Here is a 15,314-nt window from a genome sequence, read left to right on the forward strand (position 1 = left end):
GAGTGAAACATCACCCACATCGACAGACAGCAGGTATTCTTAAGGGCCAGCCCCTGCAAGTGTCCTATCAGTGCTGCCAGTGGTCAAAAGTACAGCAGCACTCGGCCTAGCACACACAGCTGGGAGAGATGTGCAAGATTTCCGAGGCAGTGCGTGCTAATCCCTTCCATCGCTTGGATTATGATGCTGATGCTATTTGACAGGATTTGGATCAGTGTGATTTTAATTTTGACTTTACAGAAATACCGGTTTCCTTTTCTTCTTACCCTACCTCCCTCCCTTTTTTATCTCTTCAGGCATTTGGCCAGGCTTACACCAACCAACGGAAGGTGGCAGAGGATGGGGAGACCAATGAGGAGACACTGCTGCAGGAGTCCGCCTCCAAGGAGGCCTACTATATGGGCCGCCTGTTGGAGCTGCAGTCGGAGGTGACGCTTAGCCGCTCTGTGGCGTCCAACGCCCAGTCAGAGAATGAGCGGCTCAACGCACTTGTACAGGAGCTACGAGAGGTGAGTTTGTCAACACGAGGAAAGCATGCAGACGATTTATTACTTCCTAAATAAAGAAAAACAGGAAATTGAATCTACTGTGTGTGTAAGAAAACTGCATTTCACTTTTTTATATATTTCTGCTTATGTCAGTAGTATTTTGTCACCAACACCTAAAATTCTCTCTATGAGATGTGCACATTAGTTGTTTTGAAACTTGAATGCATTTGGCTTGCAGCTGGCTCTTGACTGAGCGAGATACAGTAAGAGTTAACTGCATGTAAAGCCATCTTGTAGTTTTTATGATCAATTCTTGAGTCCAAACGGATTGTTTTCCACAGTTTGACTAGTATTTCTTTTATTCTACATTAACTAACATGAGACCTATGTGTTTATCAAAGATCAAGAGGTTACTGTGACAAACTAAAAGGTGTCATGCCTCACACAGAATAATAAACGATATGCATATGTGCAAAGTGTGTATTTATGCAAGTATATATGTCTGCAGCAACTGTGTTGGGCAGTACCGGAGTTCGAGCAGGGGTCAGACACTGCGGCCACGACCCCATTGTGGGGGGCAAATCCAGTGCTAAGCTGGGATATAAAGTGAAATGCCCTGAGCTCGGCACATGTGTAGGGACAGAGTACCAGCACTACGCCCACAGGACACACTCTCATTCACTAATTTGGTCAGGCAGTGCTGTGATGTTCGCTCATTCTCAAAGTTCACAAGAAGTGAAGATATTGATGGTGCTGGAGCATGTGGAACAAAATCAACATCTCAGCTGTAATTACCTGATAAACCTTTACACACGATGAGTTGTTCCTATGCACAAATGCCTCATGTCTGAGTCATGAGTGTGGCGCTTTGATATATTTATGAAGTGCCTTCTGCTGTTTTTTGAAGTCCTCATTTGCACATGTGATGCCAGTTAATGAACAGGATTCCTTTCATCGTGAGAGGCAGGTGCTGCAGTGACATCGAGCGCTTCATTTACCACAGAGCAAATCTAATTAAAAGATTTTTGTTTTACAGATTTCAAGCAACCTAACATATACAGGTTTGGGGAAAAAGACACTGAGTTAGTTTAGATAGATGTCTGTTGTTAGAGTTACAAGTCAGAACATGAGAAGTGATAAAGATTGCCACATGGGTTAAAATCAAAGTGCACTTTAAAGCCCAAAAAAGGAAACACAGGCCTAAACTTTAAATTTGTAAAACTTTGCCACAACAGCAGTGATGGCAGGGATGAATGAACACAACATGGCTGGGCCCCTGTTGTGGGTACCATTGTATGATGACTTTAACAGCCGCACTTCGTGCTGTGAACAGCTCTGCCCTGTGGCGGGCTCAGTGCCAGTGTTGTGTGCCGATCTGTCCCTGACCGTAGGGTCTGATTGCCCCCAGTATTATTTGGCCTTGAATATCCTGCACACTATTAATAAAATGTATTTTGACAACATGTATCACAGAAAGCTTATATTCATGTTCATACATCAACCGCAAATGTATTTTGTGTGTTTTTGGTCTGCTCTATTTTTTTCTTTTTACAGTGTTTTAGCCAGTTTTAGCGTAAAAGTGCTTTCAATGTACTTGCAAAACAGTCCAATTGTGCCTTTGTGGGATTTCCCCATTTACACCATTAACTTTTATATAATGGGAGTTCCTGTCAGCTAATGCACAAATCAGGAGGTTCAGTGTAGACCTGAGGTCTTCAGTTTCAGGTTTTTTGCCACTTCTAAAAGTAGCATCGTATTCACTGCCAATGCGTGTAGCCACCCACTCCACCCACAAAGTCTCTGGGTCAGCACTTCTGCCATATGTACAGAGAACTGCAGGGGAGCTGCAGGCAGCTCTGCAGCAGCAGGAGTACACACATGCGCAAATGCACTGTAACATTATTTTGTAGCCTATACTACAGACTCTGTCCACTAGTTGCATTGGGCTGCAAACATTTACACACAACTGTGTGTGAAAATAAGATATATAAAATATATTTTTTCATTTTTGTCTTGATATGTAAATATCATCTAGTTAATTTTTGGGAAACAGCAGAGAGTGTTTCAGCGCATGTACAGTAGAGGTATGTAAAAAAAAAAAAAGCTTTTGAGAAAGTCCTACCTCAGTGTGCAAAGTCACGTCACGTCTACATGCATCAGCATTATGAGTCTGTGCATGTCATGCAATCTTAAGCTGACGGGACTGTATTTGATATTGACCTTGTTTACGTGGGCACCACTTTGCCTGTTAGGGTTTAATCATATTCAGCATATTGGATTTACATGCTAGCTATCCTGGTTACTGATCACTGCATGTTGTTTGGGTTAGCATCTGTGATGGTTATGAGAAGTCTATTCTTAATTCCAGTAAATATCATCTTAAATTAATTTGATGTAGCTATTATAAATTTGGCCACAGTGGCTTGTAGTCGGCTTAAGACGTGTTGCAGATTTATCCCAACCAATGAGACCTCAATGAGCGGAAAGAGTGATGGGAACTGTTAAAAATGTCACCGCTGTTTTTCCTCCTCCAGAGTAACGAGATGCTCGAGCTGCAACGGAGCAGAATGAGGGAGGAGATCAAAGAGTACAAGTTCAGAGAGACCCGGCTGCTTCAGGACTACACAGAGCTGGAGGAGGAGAACATCACACTTCAGAAACTGGTGTCCACACTCAAGCAGAGCCAGGTTGGTACGAAGATCAACAGTTTGCACACTAATAGCTTCTTATTTATGTGTCATTGTCGTGTAGAGTTTCACTCTCTAAATGTATTTCTCAGATTTAAGCGTATCTGTGAAATTGCCTATTAAAGATCTGTCATCACTTTCAGTGATGCATCAGCAATCGGTGGCTCAATTGATTTTAATGACTCACACTTGTTTCACCAAAATGTACCAGTGCTCTCAGTGATCTCACAGTGTTTCCTGCACAGTAACACGAAGTCGTATTAGTTTAAACTAGCTCTAGACACGTGGTTAGATGAAGTCGAATAGAGATCTTAACGGTTATATTAATTTCAAAAGGATTTGTTTTTTACCAGCTGTTTACAAATGTGTTAAAATAATTCTTTTCCTGTTATCACGTGGCCTTTCTGTGTCCCTCAGGTGGAGTACGAGGGACTGAAACATGAAATTAAGGTGCTGGAGGAGGAGACTGTCCTTCTGAACAGCCAGCTGGAAGACGCTTTGCGCTTAAAGGAAATCTCTGAGGGTCAGTTAGAAGAAGCCCTGGATGCCCTCAAGACTGAGCGCGAGCAGAAGAACAATCTGAGGAAAGAACTAGCCCATCACATCAGCCTGGGTGACAGCGTCTACGGCGCAGGGGCCCATCTGGCGCTAACCGTCACCGGAGTTGAAGGCCTGAAGTTCCCCGAGGAGAGCAACGGCACTAATGGCAGCACCATCCCTGCTGCTAATGGCAACAATGAGGACAACAACCGCTGCAACGGTCACTTTCACGCTGGCTCTGGGATGGCTAAGATGAACGGGGACTACAGACCCGGCCGAAAGGGAGATGGCCTTCACCCCGTGCCAGATCTGTTCAGCGAGCTCAACTTGTCAGAGATGCAGAAGCTTAAACAGCAGCTACTGCAGGTAGGTCATAAGAGAGAGCGCCTTGGAAATTTCACTGAAAGTTTAAAGTCCCACATGAGCCCCGAGCCCAGTTTGAAATCAGAAAATCGTTGGGTCACCGAATCTTTATTTTCAAGGACACTGACGTCACTTGAACGTCACCGAGGGTTTAAATTACAGCGCTGAAGGGGGTTGAAATTAGCTTCAAAGAGCAGATTGCAGGACTACCATATTGATCTCCCTTCCCACAGTATATTTTAGTTTTTAGTGTGAAGACTGATGGAGTCTGAAGGCATTCATTTAAGGTTATTGTCATTTGAACCCTGTACTGACATTAGAGATAGATGAGAAGTGGAGAAAGACTAGAGGAATGACATCACAAATGTTCAGACTCAAATCGAGGCCCTAGCGCTCAGGGCGCCCATCTGGTAAGTGCTTTTTAAGAAGCATGCTAATGCACATTCAGTGTCTGTATCATGCATTATATATTATGTATGCTTTCACGCATGTTATGGAGGGAGTAGCTTTCAGTATGCGAGAATGCAGCTGCAAGACAAAGGCCGAGAAAGGCAACAGATTTATGCCAAAAGTGAAGGAAACTGCTTTGTACACTTTTATTTACACCGCAATTAGTTCCTGCTTAACGCTGTGAAAAGCTGCTACTGTATACAAAGAATGTAAAAATACAAAATATATATAATATAAAATATATAGGTGAACTAGCTTTCACTTAAACCCACTTGAGTACAAAACACACTCATCGTGGAGGATGGTATACAGAATGTTAAGTGACAGTGAAACCACAGAGAGATCAAACTCGTGCTAAAAGCAAATAAAGTCATTACTGTACATCTTTTATCTAGCTGGGCACCAGCAGGCAGGAGAAAACTAGATTAGTGGTTGCTCTATTCACAGTGTGCCTCTCGCTGTAAACACAATTACTCACTAGCTAATTTTCTCTTTTGAGTTGATCTGTCTGGGAAAGACCATCAGCCTTATAATGTCCAGCTGAAGTCCAGTTTTCATTGTGTTTCTTCTGGAGTTGTCCAGAGTTTCTTATAGTTCAATCTCAGAACTTGAAAATCAGATTTATTGCTTTAACTCATTCACTGCCAGCCATTGGCAGTGAATGAGTTAAACCCATTGACTCATTCACTGCAATTGATGGCTATAGACGTCAATGGCAGTGAATGAGTTAATATAGTTTAACGTGTCGTTCTGGAGGACGTACACAAAAATGACATTGCACTGGAAAGTACAAAAAGAAACAAATTTAATTTTGTATTTCTGTCGTGCAGGTGGAGCGTGAGAAGGCAGCACTGCTCAAGAACCTGCAGGAGTCCCAGACTCAGTTGCAGTACACACAAGGTGCCCTGACTGAACAGAATGAGCACGTCCATCGTCTCACAGAGCGCGTCAACGCCATGAAACATCTCAATGGAGACAAAGAGCTCGATGATCCAGAAGAGAGTGAGAAACCTAATGGGGGGTCCTCATCCCCAACGGCCAATAGCCATCATGATCTCGATATCCACGGTTTTAAGATTCTTGAGTGTCGGTACAAGGTGGCGGTGACCGAGGTGATCGACCTAAAAGCAGAGCTCAAGGCCCTGAAGGAGAAGTACAATCAGGCGGTGGAGGGACAGGGAGACAGCCATGATGATGACCGGGTCCAGGCACTGACTGAACAGGTTTGTGCAATATTAATCCAGTTTTGCTGAAAGTAAAACTGCAAACGTACTCACTAGGGGTGCAACGATACACAAAATTTACAGTTCGGTTCGATACTTTGGTGTCAGGGTTCGATATTTTTTCGATACAAAAAATGCTCATGCTTTTTTAATTTGTCGTTTATTAAAATTATAAATATATATTTTAACTCAAAAGTACAGTTTTTAAATGTAACGTTGCTGAAACAACAAAGGGATAAAATAATAAATCTATCTGATCGAGAAATCCCTCATCTTTGGAAAAGAGAGTTTATTACAGAGAAATGGCTCTTTCCAAAATGAAAGCTATACTATACGCTTCTTCTGGGCTATATTCTCAGCAGCATATTAAACATATCAGGTCCCCATAAGGAGAATCCTGTGCTAACGGCTGTCTAAATGACTCGGGATGATGTCGGATGTTCCCACTAGTGCTGTCAGCGTAAATCTGAAATGACGTTAACGCCACAACACGGCAAATCTCCGTTAACGAGCTACCGCGGATCGCCCCGTGCGTGGGGCTGGACGGCGTCAGCACGTTAACGAGCTAACTGCGCTAACACAGTAGTTCCCACCCATGTAATTGAGCATTGCGTGGCACATCCAACATACTGTTTTACTTTAGTCCATGACGCGCTTACCTTCAGGGTCATACTTCACATGAAAACCAAAATAGTTCCAAAGGTCAGATCTGAATGAGGGTGGGGGAGGTTCAATTTGCCATGTTGCAACGAGCTTAGCTTCTGTCTTGCTAGCTTGCGCTGTGCTCAGTGGATCTGCGCTCGACAGTGCAGCCTAGGCGGAGTAGTCGAACGCAGATCCACTGAGCGCTCAACACAGACAGCATCGTCAGAAGAAAATAAATAAATTAAAAATGTTGTATTGTTCGATACATATGCGTACCGAACCGAAAGCACTGTATCGAACGGTTCAATATCGATGTGAGTATCGTTGCACCCCTAGTACTCACCGTTTGTTTGTTTGTTTGTTTGTTTGTTTGTTTGTTTGTTTGTTTGTTTGTTTGTTTGTTTGTTTGTTTGTTTGTTTGTTTGTTTGTTTGTTTGTTTTCTGAGCAGGTAACACAGTTGGAGCGAAGTTATCGTGAAAGCCGGGAAAGGGTTGTAAGCCTGGAGGCGGAGCTCCGAGCAACTGCAAGTACTGCCTCAGAGAGCCAGGGCATGCTGAACGCTGCCCAGGATGAGCTGGTAACCTTCAGTGAGGAGTTGGCGCAACTCTACCACCACGTCTGTCTGTGCAACAACGAGACACCAAACCGTGTCATGCTGGATTACTACCGCCAGAGCCGAATCACACGCAATGGCAGCCTCAAAGGCTCGGAGGATCCTCGAGCTTTGCTCTCGCCTCGCCTGGCGCGACGTCTTGCGGCAGCATCGGCAGCCTGCTCCTCGGAGTCTCCGCGCAGTTCCACAGACTCCCCATCCAAAGATGCCCAGCATAACGAGACAACAACTCATAACCCAGCAGACTCCTGCCACAGCAGCCCTACCCGCAACTACACCGGCTCCCCGGTCATCGGCATCTCTCCTTGCCCATCTCCGGTACCTTCAGACTCAAGTGGGGACCTGCGGAAGGAGCCGATGAATATCTACAACTTAAACGCCATCATCAGAGACCAGATCAAACACCTGCAGAGGGCTGTTGACCGCTCGCTGCAGCTGTCCAGGCAAAGGGCTGCAGCTAGGGAGTTAGCACCCATGCTTGACAAGGACAAAGAGTCCTGCATGGAAGAAATACTAAAGCTCAAGTCCCTGCTTAGTACTAAGAGAGAGCAAATAGCTACACTCAGGCTGGTGCTCAAGGCCAATAAGCAGGTAAAATCTTTTGTTTGTTGGATTCTGGCACTTATTTCATTTTTAAAAAAAACCTAAAATGCATTTTCTATTAACATTAAATGATTCAATTCAAATCGCCCATCTTTGCAGACAGCAGAAGTTGCGCTGGCTAATCTGAAGAGCAAGTATGAAAATGAAAAGGCGATGGTGACAGAGACCATGACGAAGCTAAGGAATGAACTGAAGGCTCTGAAAGAAGATGCAGCCACCTTCTCTTCTCTCAGGGCCATGTTTGCAACGAGGTGAGAAGGGCTCAGGAAATGTGGCACAGCTAAGATGAGAAAGCAAAGTGTTCGGTTAAAACGTAGAATTTGCGTATAAATGTTGACTTGTGGCTACACATAATCCTGCTGTGTGTCTGTTAATCTCCCTGTAGGTGTGATGAATATGTTACACAGCTGGATGAGATGCAGAGGCAGCTAGCGGCAGCAGAGGATGAAAAGAAGACGCTGAACTCCCTCCTCCGAATGGCCATCCAGCAGAAACTGGCCTTGACCCAACGCTTGGAGGATCTGGAGTTTGACCACGAGCAGACTCACCGTACCCGTGGTGCTAAAGTGCCCAAGATAAAAAGCAGCCCACCCAAAGTAAGTCGCAGAGGTGTCCCCACAATTTCTTCCAACCCTACCAGCCTCCACAGCCACTTCATCATCATCACTCACACCCCGAACACCACTGTGACCCTTTGTAATCTTCCCTGTGTAGAGCTAACCTCCCTCATGTTTGTTTGTGGCTTTGTGGATATCAGCCGTACCTTCACCTCTGCGTCACTGCAGTTACTCCAGTTTCTCTCTGGAGTTCGAAGTCGTTGGTAGATCCTAAATGCCTAGCCCTACGCTGTTTTTTATCATCATTTCCACACCCAACACCAATTTTCTTCCCAGAAGCCTCTAGATTAGGTGGAATAGGAGAGGTGGTATCACGTGTCTTTAGTTTAGAAATGCATAAGGCACCCCGGTGCACTATCATGCAACATCTGTGCCCATGACACATCACAGGGAAGATTCTTTATGAAATACCAGATAACAAATCTGATATTAGATATCTTTTCTTCCATCTAAAATCCTGCTGCCATAAAATATGACATCATTCCCCAATACTAGGAAGTGTTTCAAAATGACAACAAAGCAAAAATGGCTTTATTTTTAATGACTCACAGCCCCTCACTGTGGCAGATTCAATGAATTACAGCTGAGATTTTTCCTTACAATTTATTTACACCATGACTTAAGTTGTCCCAGGTTTTTGACAGGCTCAGACTAGTAGGAAAACCAGTCAAGCATTTTCTCCGTGTATTCCTAACCCCTCTTTGGAAAAGGGAAAGTAAACAAAAGAATTCTTTGCTACAGCACAATCCTCTTTGCGACGTAACCATTTCTCAACACTAGATGGCGGTGTTTGATCAAATGTGTTTCCCTTTTGAAACTGCAGTCAATTGCTGTTGGACCTTTTTCTCCCTCCTTTTGACTCCGAATTACAGTCACATATATTATAAATAAGCCAATTTAAACTAAATGTTTTTAAAAAGCAATGTGTAATCTTCTACGTGTTAAATGAGCGAGTAAACAAGACCTCAGCAGAACTGGTGTAGTCCAAAAATACAATGCCTATATGCAGCGGGTGAGGTAGAGTAGGATTATATTTTTAGCTTTTGTTTCACTGTACGCGTCCTTGTCTTTTTTTGCCCTTGCAAATCAATATAATATTGTATTGGCAAGTGTGTGTGTGTGTGTGTGTGTGTGTGTGTGTGTGTGTGTGTGTGTGTGTGTGTGTGTGTGTGTGTGTAAAAGTGTCCATGTCTCTGTCTCTTTGGGGGTTTTGTGTTTTCTGCTTCCAGCACAGATTGTCTAGCTGTGCAGTGGCCGGTCCTGATGAGACTGGGCAGTCACTTGAGCTATACTCAGTTTGGTTTCCAGTGTGCTATTGATCTATAGTAATGTACTGAGAAAAACTGACCGGGATCAGCCTGGTGCTTCACCCTAAAAGTCACGGTAACAGTAGAATTCAGTGTCTTTGTCTCTGACGAGGTCTTCCCTTGTCTTGTCCACCCTGTTATCTCTGTCCTGTTGTCTAACCCCGAGTGTCACCACTTTGTATATTTGTCTAATTTATCAGTTTCTTGTAGATTGTCAGCAGCCTGCTGCCTCAGTACCGCTACTCTCCCCACAACTAAGGCGAGGGAGAGCCTCCCTAGTACGCAGGTAACAAGCTGTAGAACCTGCTAGCAGTAGACTTACTAATATCTATCTATCTATCTGCATACAATTCTATCAGTAACATGTCACATCTTTGTCATATAAAGTGACTTTTTCACATTTTTAGTTGGATTTGTTTAGTAGCAGCAACACCTGCATCAAGATAACTGAACCTGCATGATCCAAATATTAACCTTTACATTAAGTATTATGCAAACCCTTGTATTCTGGAATTAATAGTTCACACTATGAATTATTTGTCACTCTGCATGAGCAGTTTTGCATGACCATTTTGTATCTATACATGCTTTTCTGACAAGGCGAGGTTTTCACTGGAAGGAGGGTCTGTTAACGTATGCTCTGCACAATGCTATGTTGCTAGCAGGCCAATGAAGAGCTGATCCAGTGATGAATATGAGGGTCTTCTTTTTTCAGTTAGGCTCTACTGCTGATGTTGTTATTACCTCACGTTATAACCCTGTTTTGATTTCTCGATGTCACCGTGCACCATGTTGTTTCTGGCCTGGTTTAAGTAGTTGACTTTCTAAAAGTGCACATATTTCCTTTGTTCCTTAACTTAAACAATAAGACTGACACCACTCTGTCTGTGCACCACAAATGAAGTTGTCACTATCAGTTAGTTAGCACTAGTTAGAATAGCTTGACATAAAAACTGGAAACAATAGCTGGCCTGGCCACGGCCAAAGAAAAAGAACGACATTAGCAAATGAATTTGTTTAATAGATACAATAAAGGAGTTTAAGTATGCAAACTGTAAAGTTCAGATGTAACCTGTACTACTAATTTTTCTAGCTTTTGATAGAGTTGAATAGCTGTTTCCAGTATTTATGCTAAGCTAAGCTAACATGCTGCAGTGGGTATCAGATGTAAGTGGTATCGGTATTAATCCACATCTAAGCATGTTTTTTTCTTCATGCTTACATGTGGAAGGAAACCGTCTCATGCTCCATTTTTGCATTTTATATTTGGAATAACCTTTTTCACACTATTCTCTTCTCATGTGTCTTTGCCTCCTTTCAGTCCTAAATTTCTGGCAGACCACCAGGAACACCGAGCAGTCCTGTCCAGCAGCAGAAGCCTTCTCTCCCCTTGCGACCCTCGTAACTGTCTGGCCCAGCAGCCCCATCCTCCTGGCACCTAACCACGCTGGTCCTGCTCAGACCTCAGTCTGGAAGCAGTCCTGCAGAGACACAGACACACTGGACGGGGGTTCCCTCAGTTTAGCTCCCCTCCACCAAGCAGTCCAACCGGGTGCTTACTGGGCTCTGTGATCTCACTGAGCACTACACTGCCCAGCTGTGGCCGGCCTCCTGGTTACCTGGGTCGTAGAAGAGGAGCAGGACGCTTCCTTCATCTCTGGAAGTGACCTACTGTCCTGGAAACACAAAACAGAGACCTGACCTGAGGCAGAAATGCCAGTGACAACACACTGAAATCTGCCGCCCTGTTTCTCCTAGTATTTATTTATAATTTATTCACTCTGCCAATTATTTATTTCTGATATATTTATTACTTGTATATTTTTGTGTGTTTTCCTTTTTTGTCATTCTGCGAGATGGAGCTCAAAGACAGTTTTCCTGCTGTGATGAAGACTTAAACAGTTTAGCACATTCACTACTGTATATGTATATTTGTTTCCCCAAAAAACGAAAACAAACAAAAGCAGAACGTCTTCTTTTGAAAAACTTCAGGAAATTGAAATATTAGATTTTACCAGCATAATAATCCCCAAAAACTCACATATATCATTTTTACAAAGGGGTGTTAGCAAATATGGTTTTTGTAAACAGGCTAATGAAGGTCTAGATTCAAAGAATAAGAATATTTTTCATTTTGTTGTTGTTTTTATGATGGCGAATTTAATTGTGTTTTGAATCATCAGTAGTCTGGATGCTTGTGGACTATTTTATAACTCCCTTTGCTTTGATTTTTGTAATGATTTGCAGCAGACTCTGGTGATGTGTTGTTTGTCTGTTACATAGCTCAGGTCTCTCAGAGACCGGGGTAGGTGAGTGGTTGGGTGTTTGAGATCAAGACTAGGGCTGTTGGGCTGAGGTTTTTATTTTGCTCTTTGAATTGCACAGGTTTAAGTGACCGTGGAGTGAACTGACCTCCTTTTTTAACATTAGCTAAGGACAGAGGATTCCCCAAAGGTGTGCCTCCTCTTAAGTAACTGTCACCTTCATCATAGTAATCTCACCATTTTCTTCAGAAAACTTTTATTATTCACATTAATACCCCTAATTATGACATTAAGAAAAATGTTAATCATGCTGACATTTTCCATATCCGAGCTTACGCTGTTCTCAAAACATCACCTTGTTCAGCTTTCTCTACATGCTTACTCCATACAGTATGGAGTACTGTTCAAGCACAATTCTGCACTATGCATTAGAGCAATACAGTTGCCCCTGTTTCAGACTGATCTGGGTAAGATTTACCAAATCTTTTAACCATTTCCGTCATCATGAACTAACCAGCAGGATAAGAATGATAAAACAGCAGGAGGAGTGTTGCCGATTTTGATGAAGGAGCACTATTGTCAATTTTCTGTGTAAAAATTGAGACATTGTTGCTTTTGAAACACTGAGATGGGCAGTTTGTGGAGTTTGTTGCATAATTGAAGTCCCATATTTCTGTACCGTACTTGTCTGGTACACTCATAATGTCTCTGATGTTAGATACAGTTGTTTGTCACATGGATATGGAAGGGATAAATTAAAACTACATAGTCAGTATTAATCTTGTAATGACAGAACTTCTGTTACAACAGTAACAACTGAGTGGATGCTGTGTGTGTGTGTGTGTGTGTGTGTGTGTGTGTGTGTGTGTGTGTGTGTGTGTGTGTGTGTGTGTGCGTGCGTCCGTGCGTGCGTGCGTGCGTGCGTGTGTGTGTGTGTGTACATTTGTTTGATTTATCATTGTTAGATTGTTACTTTTGCAACTATAGAGCGTTGAAAACATTTGTGGTCCAAAAGTAGCTTCTGCACTCATGCAGGCTCATCGGTGACCTAACTCTCTTGGTTTGTTTGCACAACATAGCTATGGATGGAGAGAGACTAATCTAAAAATGGAAAAATATAACATGGTTAAAAAGGAATGCTAGCAGTATGCTGTACTGCGGTGGGTTTTAAAGTTTCTCCACCACTTAAAACGGTGTTCAATTGGCTTCACAACTAAATAAAAGATGCCCTTGGATTTGTATGACTTTGCTTCTGCGTCTGTTTCTCTGCCTTGCCATTTTTAATGAGCTACACAAAACTAGACTCCACGAGACTTCCTGTAATGATGGTGCCTGTATTCCTGTGCTCCTACAGACAACACAGAATAGGTTAAAATGCTAAATTATACTATAGGACAAAATCAGTGTGAGCCAGTGTCATGCCTAAAGGGGTGACAAATATTTCCTAGAGTCCAATGCAGTATGCGGTCTGCCGTTTAGTAAGTGCCACTGGTAATATTGCATATTATTATAAAAAATAATATATAAAAGGTAACAGCTAAAAAATGCATTATTAGTTTATTATTATTATTATTATTATTATTGTTGTTGTTGTTGTTGTTGTTGTTGTTGTTGTTGTTGTTGTTGTTGTAACTATCAATAAAGTTAGCTTTAGCTTGACATTAAAGTGATATGCAATCACGAATCTATAATTAGGAAAATGAATGGCCTATTCTGCGTAATGGGCACTTTCCCCTTTTTTATTTTAGTTCTGTATGAGTAGCCCATTTTACACTGTGTTGCTATTTAAAGGATCTAAAATGACCGTACATATACACACACAACACTGCTCTGTTTTTTGTGTGTGAGGGAATAAAAACCGCGCAAGTCGCTGTAAGGTGGTTTAAAAAAAACAGGCTTCTGCTCCGCTGACTGGAGAGGCGGGTGCGGCTCGGGAAGCACCCAATCAAGGTGCCATTGGAGGGAACTCACTGAATCAAACCGAAAGTCTTTCACATAGGTCTTCTATATTTATGAATATTATTATTACGTCTGTTTACCGAAATCCAGCGCGTCTTCAGTGCTGCTGACTGACCCGGGCAAACAGTTGTAAGTGGCGCTGCGAAGCTGGACGTGGTTGTGAACTTGCAGCGAGGAGGGGATCGCGTTGCTCAACATTTTCGTGGTTATTCTTGAAGATTGAAATTCCTGTCACTTAAGTATCCGAATGCTTGAGCGGTCAGAGTCTCGGGGGGAAATGGAGAGCTTTAACAGAGTGGCTTTTCGCAGGAAACCGAGAAGTCTGGACGCCACGCAGCGACGAGAAGCAGGTGAGGGTTTGTTTTTTAAATTGTAGGGAACATTTTGATGATGTAGGCTACAATCCCAAAGCCACTCTGAGAGATTCATTTCTCAACTATTATTTTTATTATTTATTTTGTGCGACTTTTTTATCCAACTTCTTAAATATTTAATATGTCTTCACAGGAACCACTAGAAACATTAAATACGCTTTCATGTGCAGGTACGAATGACTCAGATCGTACCTTATGACTTTTTTAGTTGTCACATAGCCGTGATGTGTTTTCCTCAGTCCGGTTGGGTAAGCGTGGAATGGCCAGGCCGTGACACTCGGCACACCTCCGTTACAGCCCCGTGTTTACACACCACTGCTGAAGTGCTGGCTGATCAGCAGGTATGAAGGGTTTAAAGGCAAGACCCAACCTGTTGTGTAACCATCTGCAGGCTGGAGGGCATGTTTTTTCTTTTTTTCTTCCAAATAACCACAGTGAACAAAAATTAGTAGGCAGTCATATGACACTGCCTGTACACACACCTCTCAGGTGTTCCTCAGAAGGTTTCTGTGCACTTTGTATCTCAGCTTAACATTTCAAATGCATTAAAAAAATCTTGGGATCTGTGACCAAACAAACTTCCAGATGACTCTTTGCAGAACCCCGACCTGGCACTTGTGACTGAAAGTTTGCCCGGCTCGCTAATCCAGTTTTACATTTGAAATTACTCTGAAAAAGGATCCAAATGATTATTACAATTATGACTGGGCAAGATCAGCTTAGACTTATCGCCTTATCTTGCAGTCCTACTGCATGCTTGTGCAAACATGCAGCTAAGAATACAGTACTCCTAGTTTGATGTGAACTTTGTTCAGTGATTATCACTACATGTATGAAGAGGGAAGGTGGCTTCAGATCATAAAATCTGCCTGTCAGTGGACCGCTCCTGTTACAAGTCCACACCTTTAGGGTGAGGAAGTGAGCTCAGTCCTAAAATACCCAAAAATATTACCAAGCATTGAATCACCTTGTGTTTGCAGTCACTTTTATACGTTTATAATCACTTCCCCTTGTATTGCACAATGTCGCCATATACCAAGTTGTCTATGCTTTATGTAAAACTGCTTTTATGATAATAGGCCAAAGGATAATAACAAAATGCAGCACTGAATCTGAGAACTGAGCAACGCAGGCTGCTGATGTGGTTAATGTGAAGTCTTGGCTAATTTCTGGAAGAATT

At 42.7% G+C, this 15,314-nt stretch overlaps 2 protein-coding genes across 5 annotated transcripts in view; both read left to right on the plus strand.

The window, feature by feature from the left end:
- Positions 1–13,045, plus strand: part of bicd1a (bicaudal D homolog 1a) — a 30,689-nt gene extending 17,644 nt beyond the window's left edge. Inside the window, exons 2-10 of one of the 3 annotated variants that reach the window (XM_026176654.2) lie at positions 297–509; positions 3,023–3,175; positions 3,593–4,081; positions 5,359–5,751; positions 6,846–7,601; positions 7,713–7,864; positions 7,999–8,209; positions 9,738–9,823; positions 10,859–13,045. In XM_026176654.2, coding sequence (XP_026032439.2) covers positions 297–509; positions 3,023–3,175; positions 3,593–4,081; positions 5,359–5,751; positions 6,846–7,601; positions 7,713–7,864; positions 7,999–8,209; positions 9,738–9,823; positions 10,859–10,979 — 2,574 coding nt within the window. In that variant the 3' untranslated portion in view covers positions 10,980–13,045. The remainder of the gene's footprint in view (positions 1–296; positions 510–3,022; positions 3,176–3,592; positions 4,082–5,358; positions 5,752–6,845; positions 7,602–7,712; positions 7,865–7,998; positions 8,210–9,737; positions 9,824–10,858) is intronic. The other 2 variants (XM_026176655.2, XM_026176656.2) reach the window with 2 other exon arrangements.
- A 664-nt stretch (positions 13,046–13,709) lies between these two features.
- fgd4a (FYVE, RhoGEF and PH domain containing 4a) overlaps positions 13,710–15,314 on the plus strand; it is a 54,958-nt gene continuing 53,353 nt past the window's right edge. Inside the window, exon 1 of one of the 2 annotated variants that reach the window (XM_026176657.2) lies at positions 13,710–14,110. In XM_026176657.2, the coding sequence (XP_026032442.2) occupies positions 14,008–14,110 (103 nt within the window). In that variant the 5' untranslated portion in view covers positions 13,710–14,007. The remainder of the gene's footprint in view (positions 14,111–15,314) is intronic. The other variant, XM_026176661.2, reaches the window with a different exon arrangement.

The sequence above is a fragment of the Astatotilapia calliptera genome, chromosome 7, assembly GCF_964374335.1.
Source record: "Astatotilapia calliptera chromosome 7, fAstCal68.1, whole genome shotgun sequence".
Lineage (NCBI taxonomy): Eukaryota > Metazoa > Chordata > Actinopteri > Cichliformes > Cichlidae > Astatotilapia > Astatotilapia calliptera.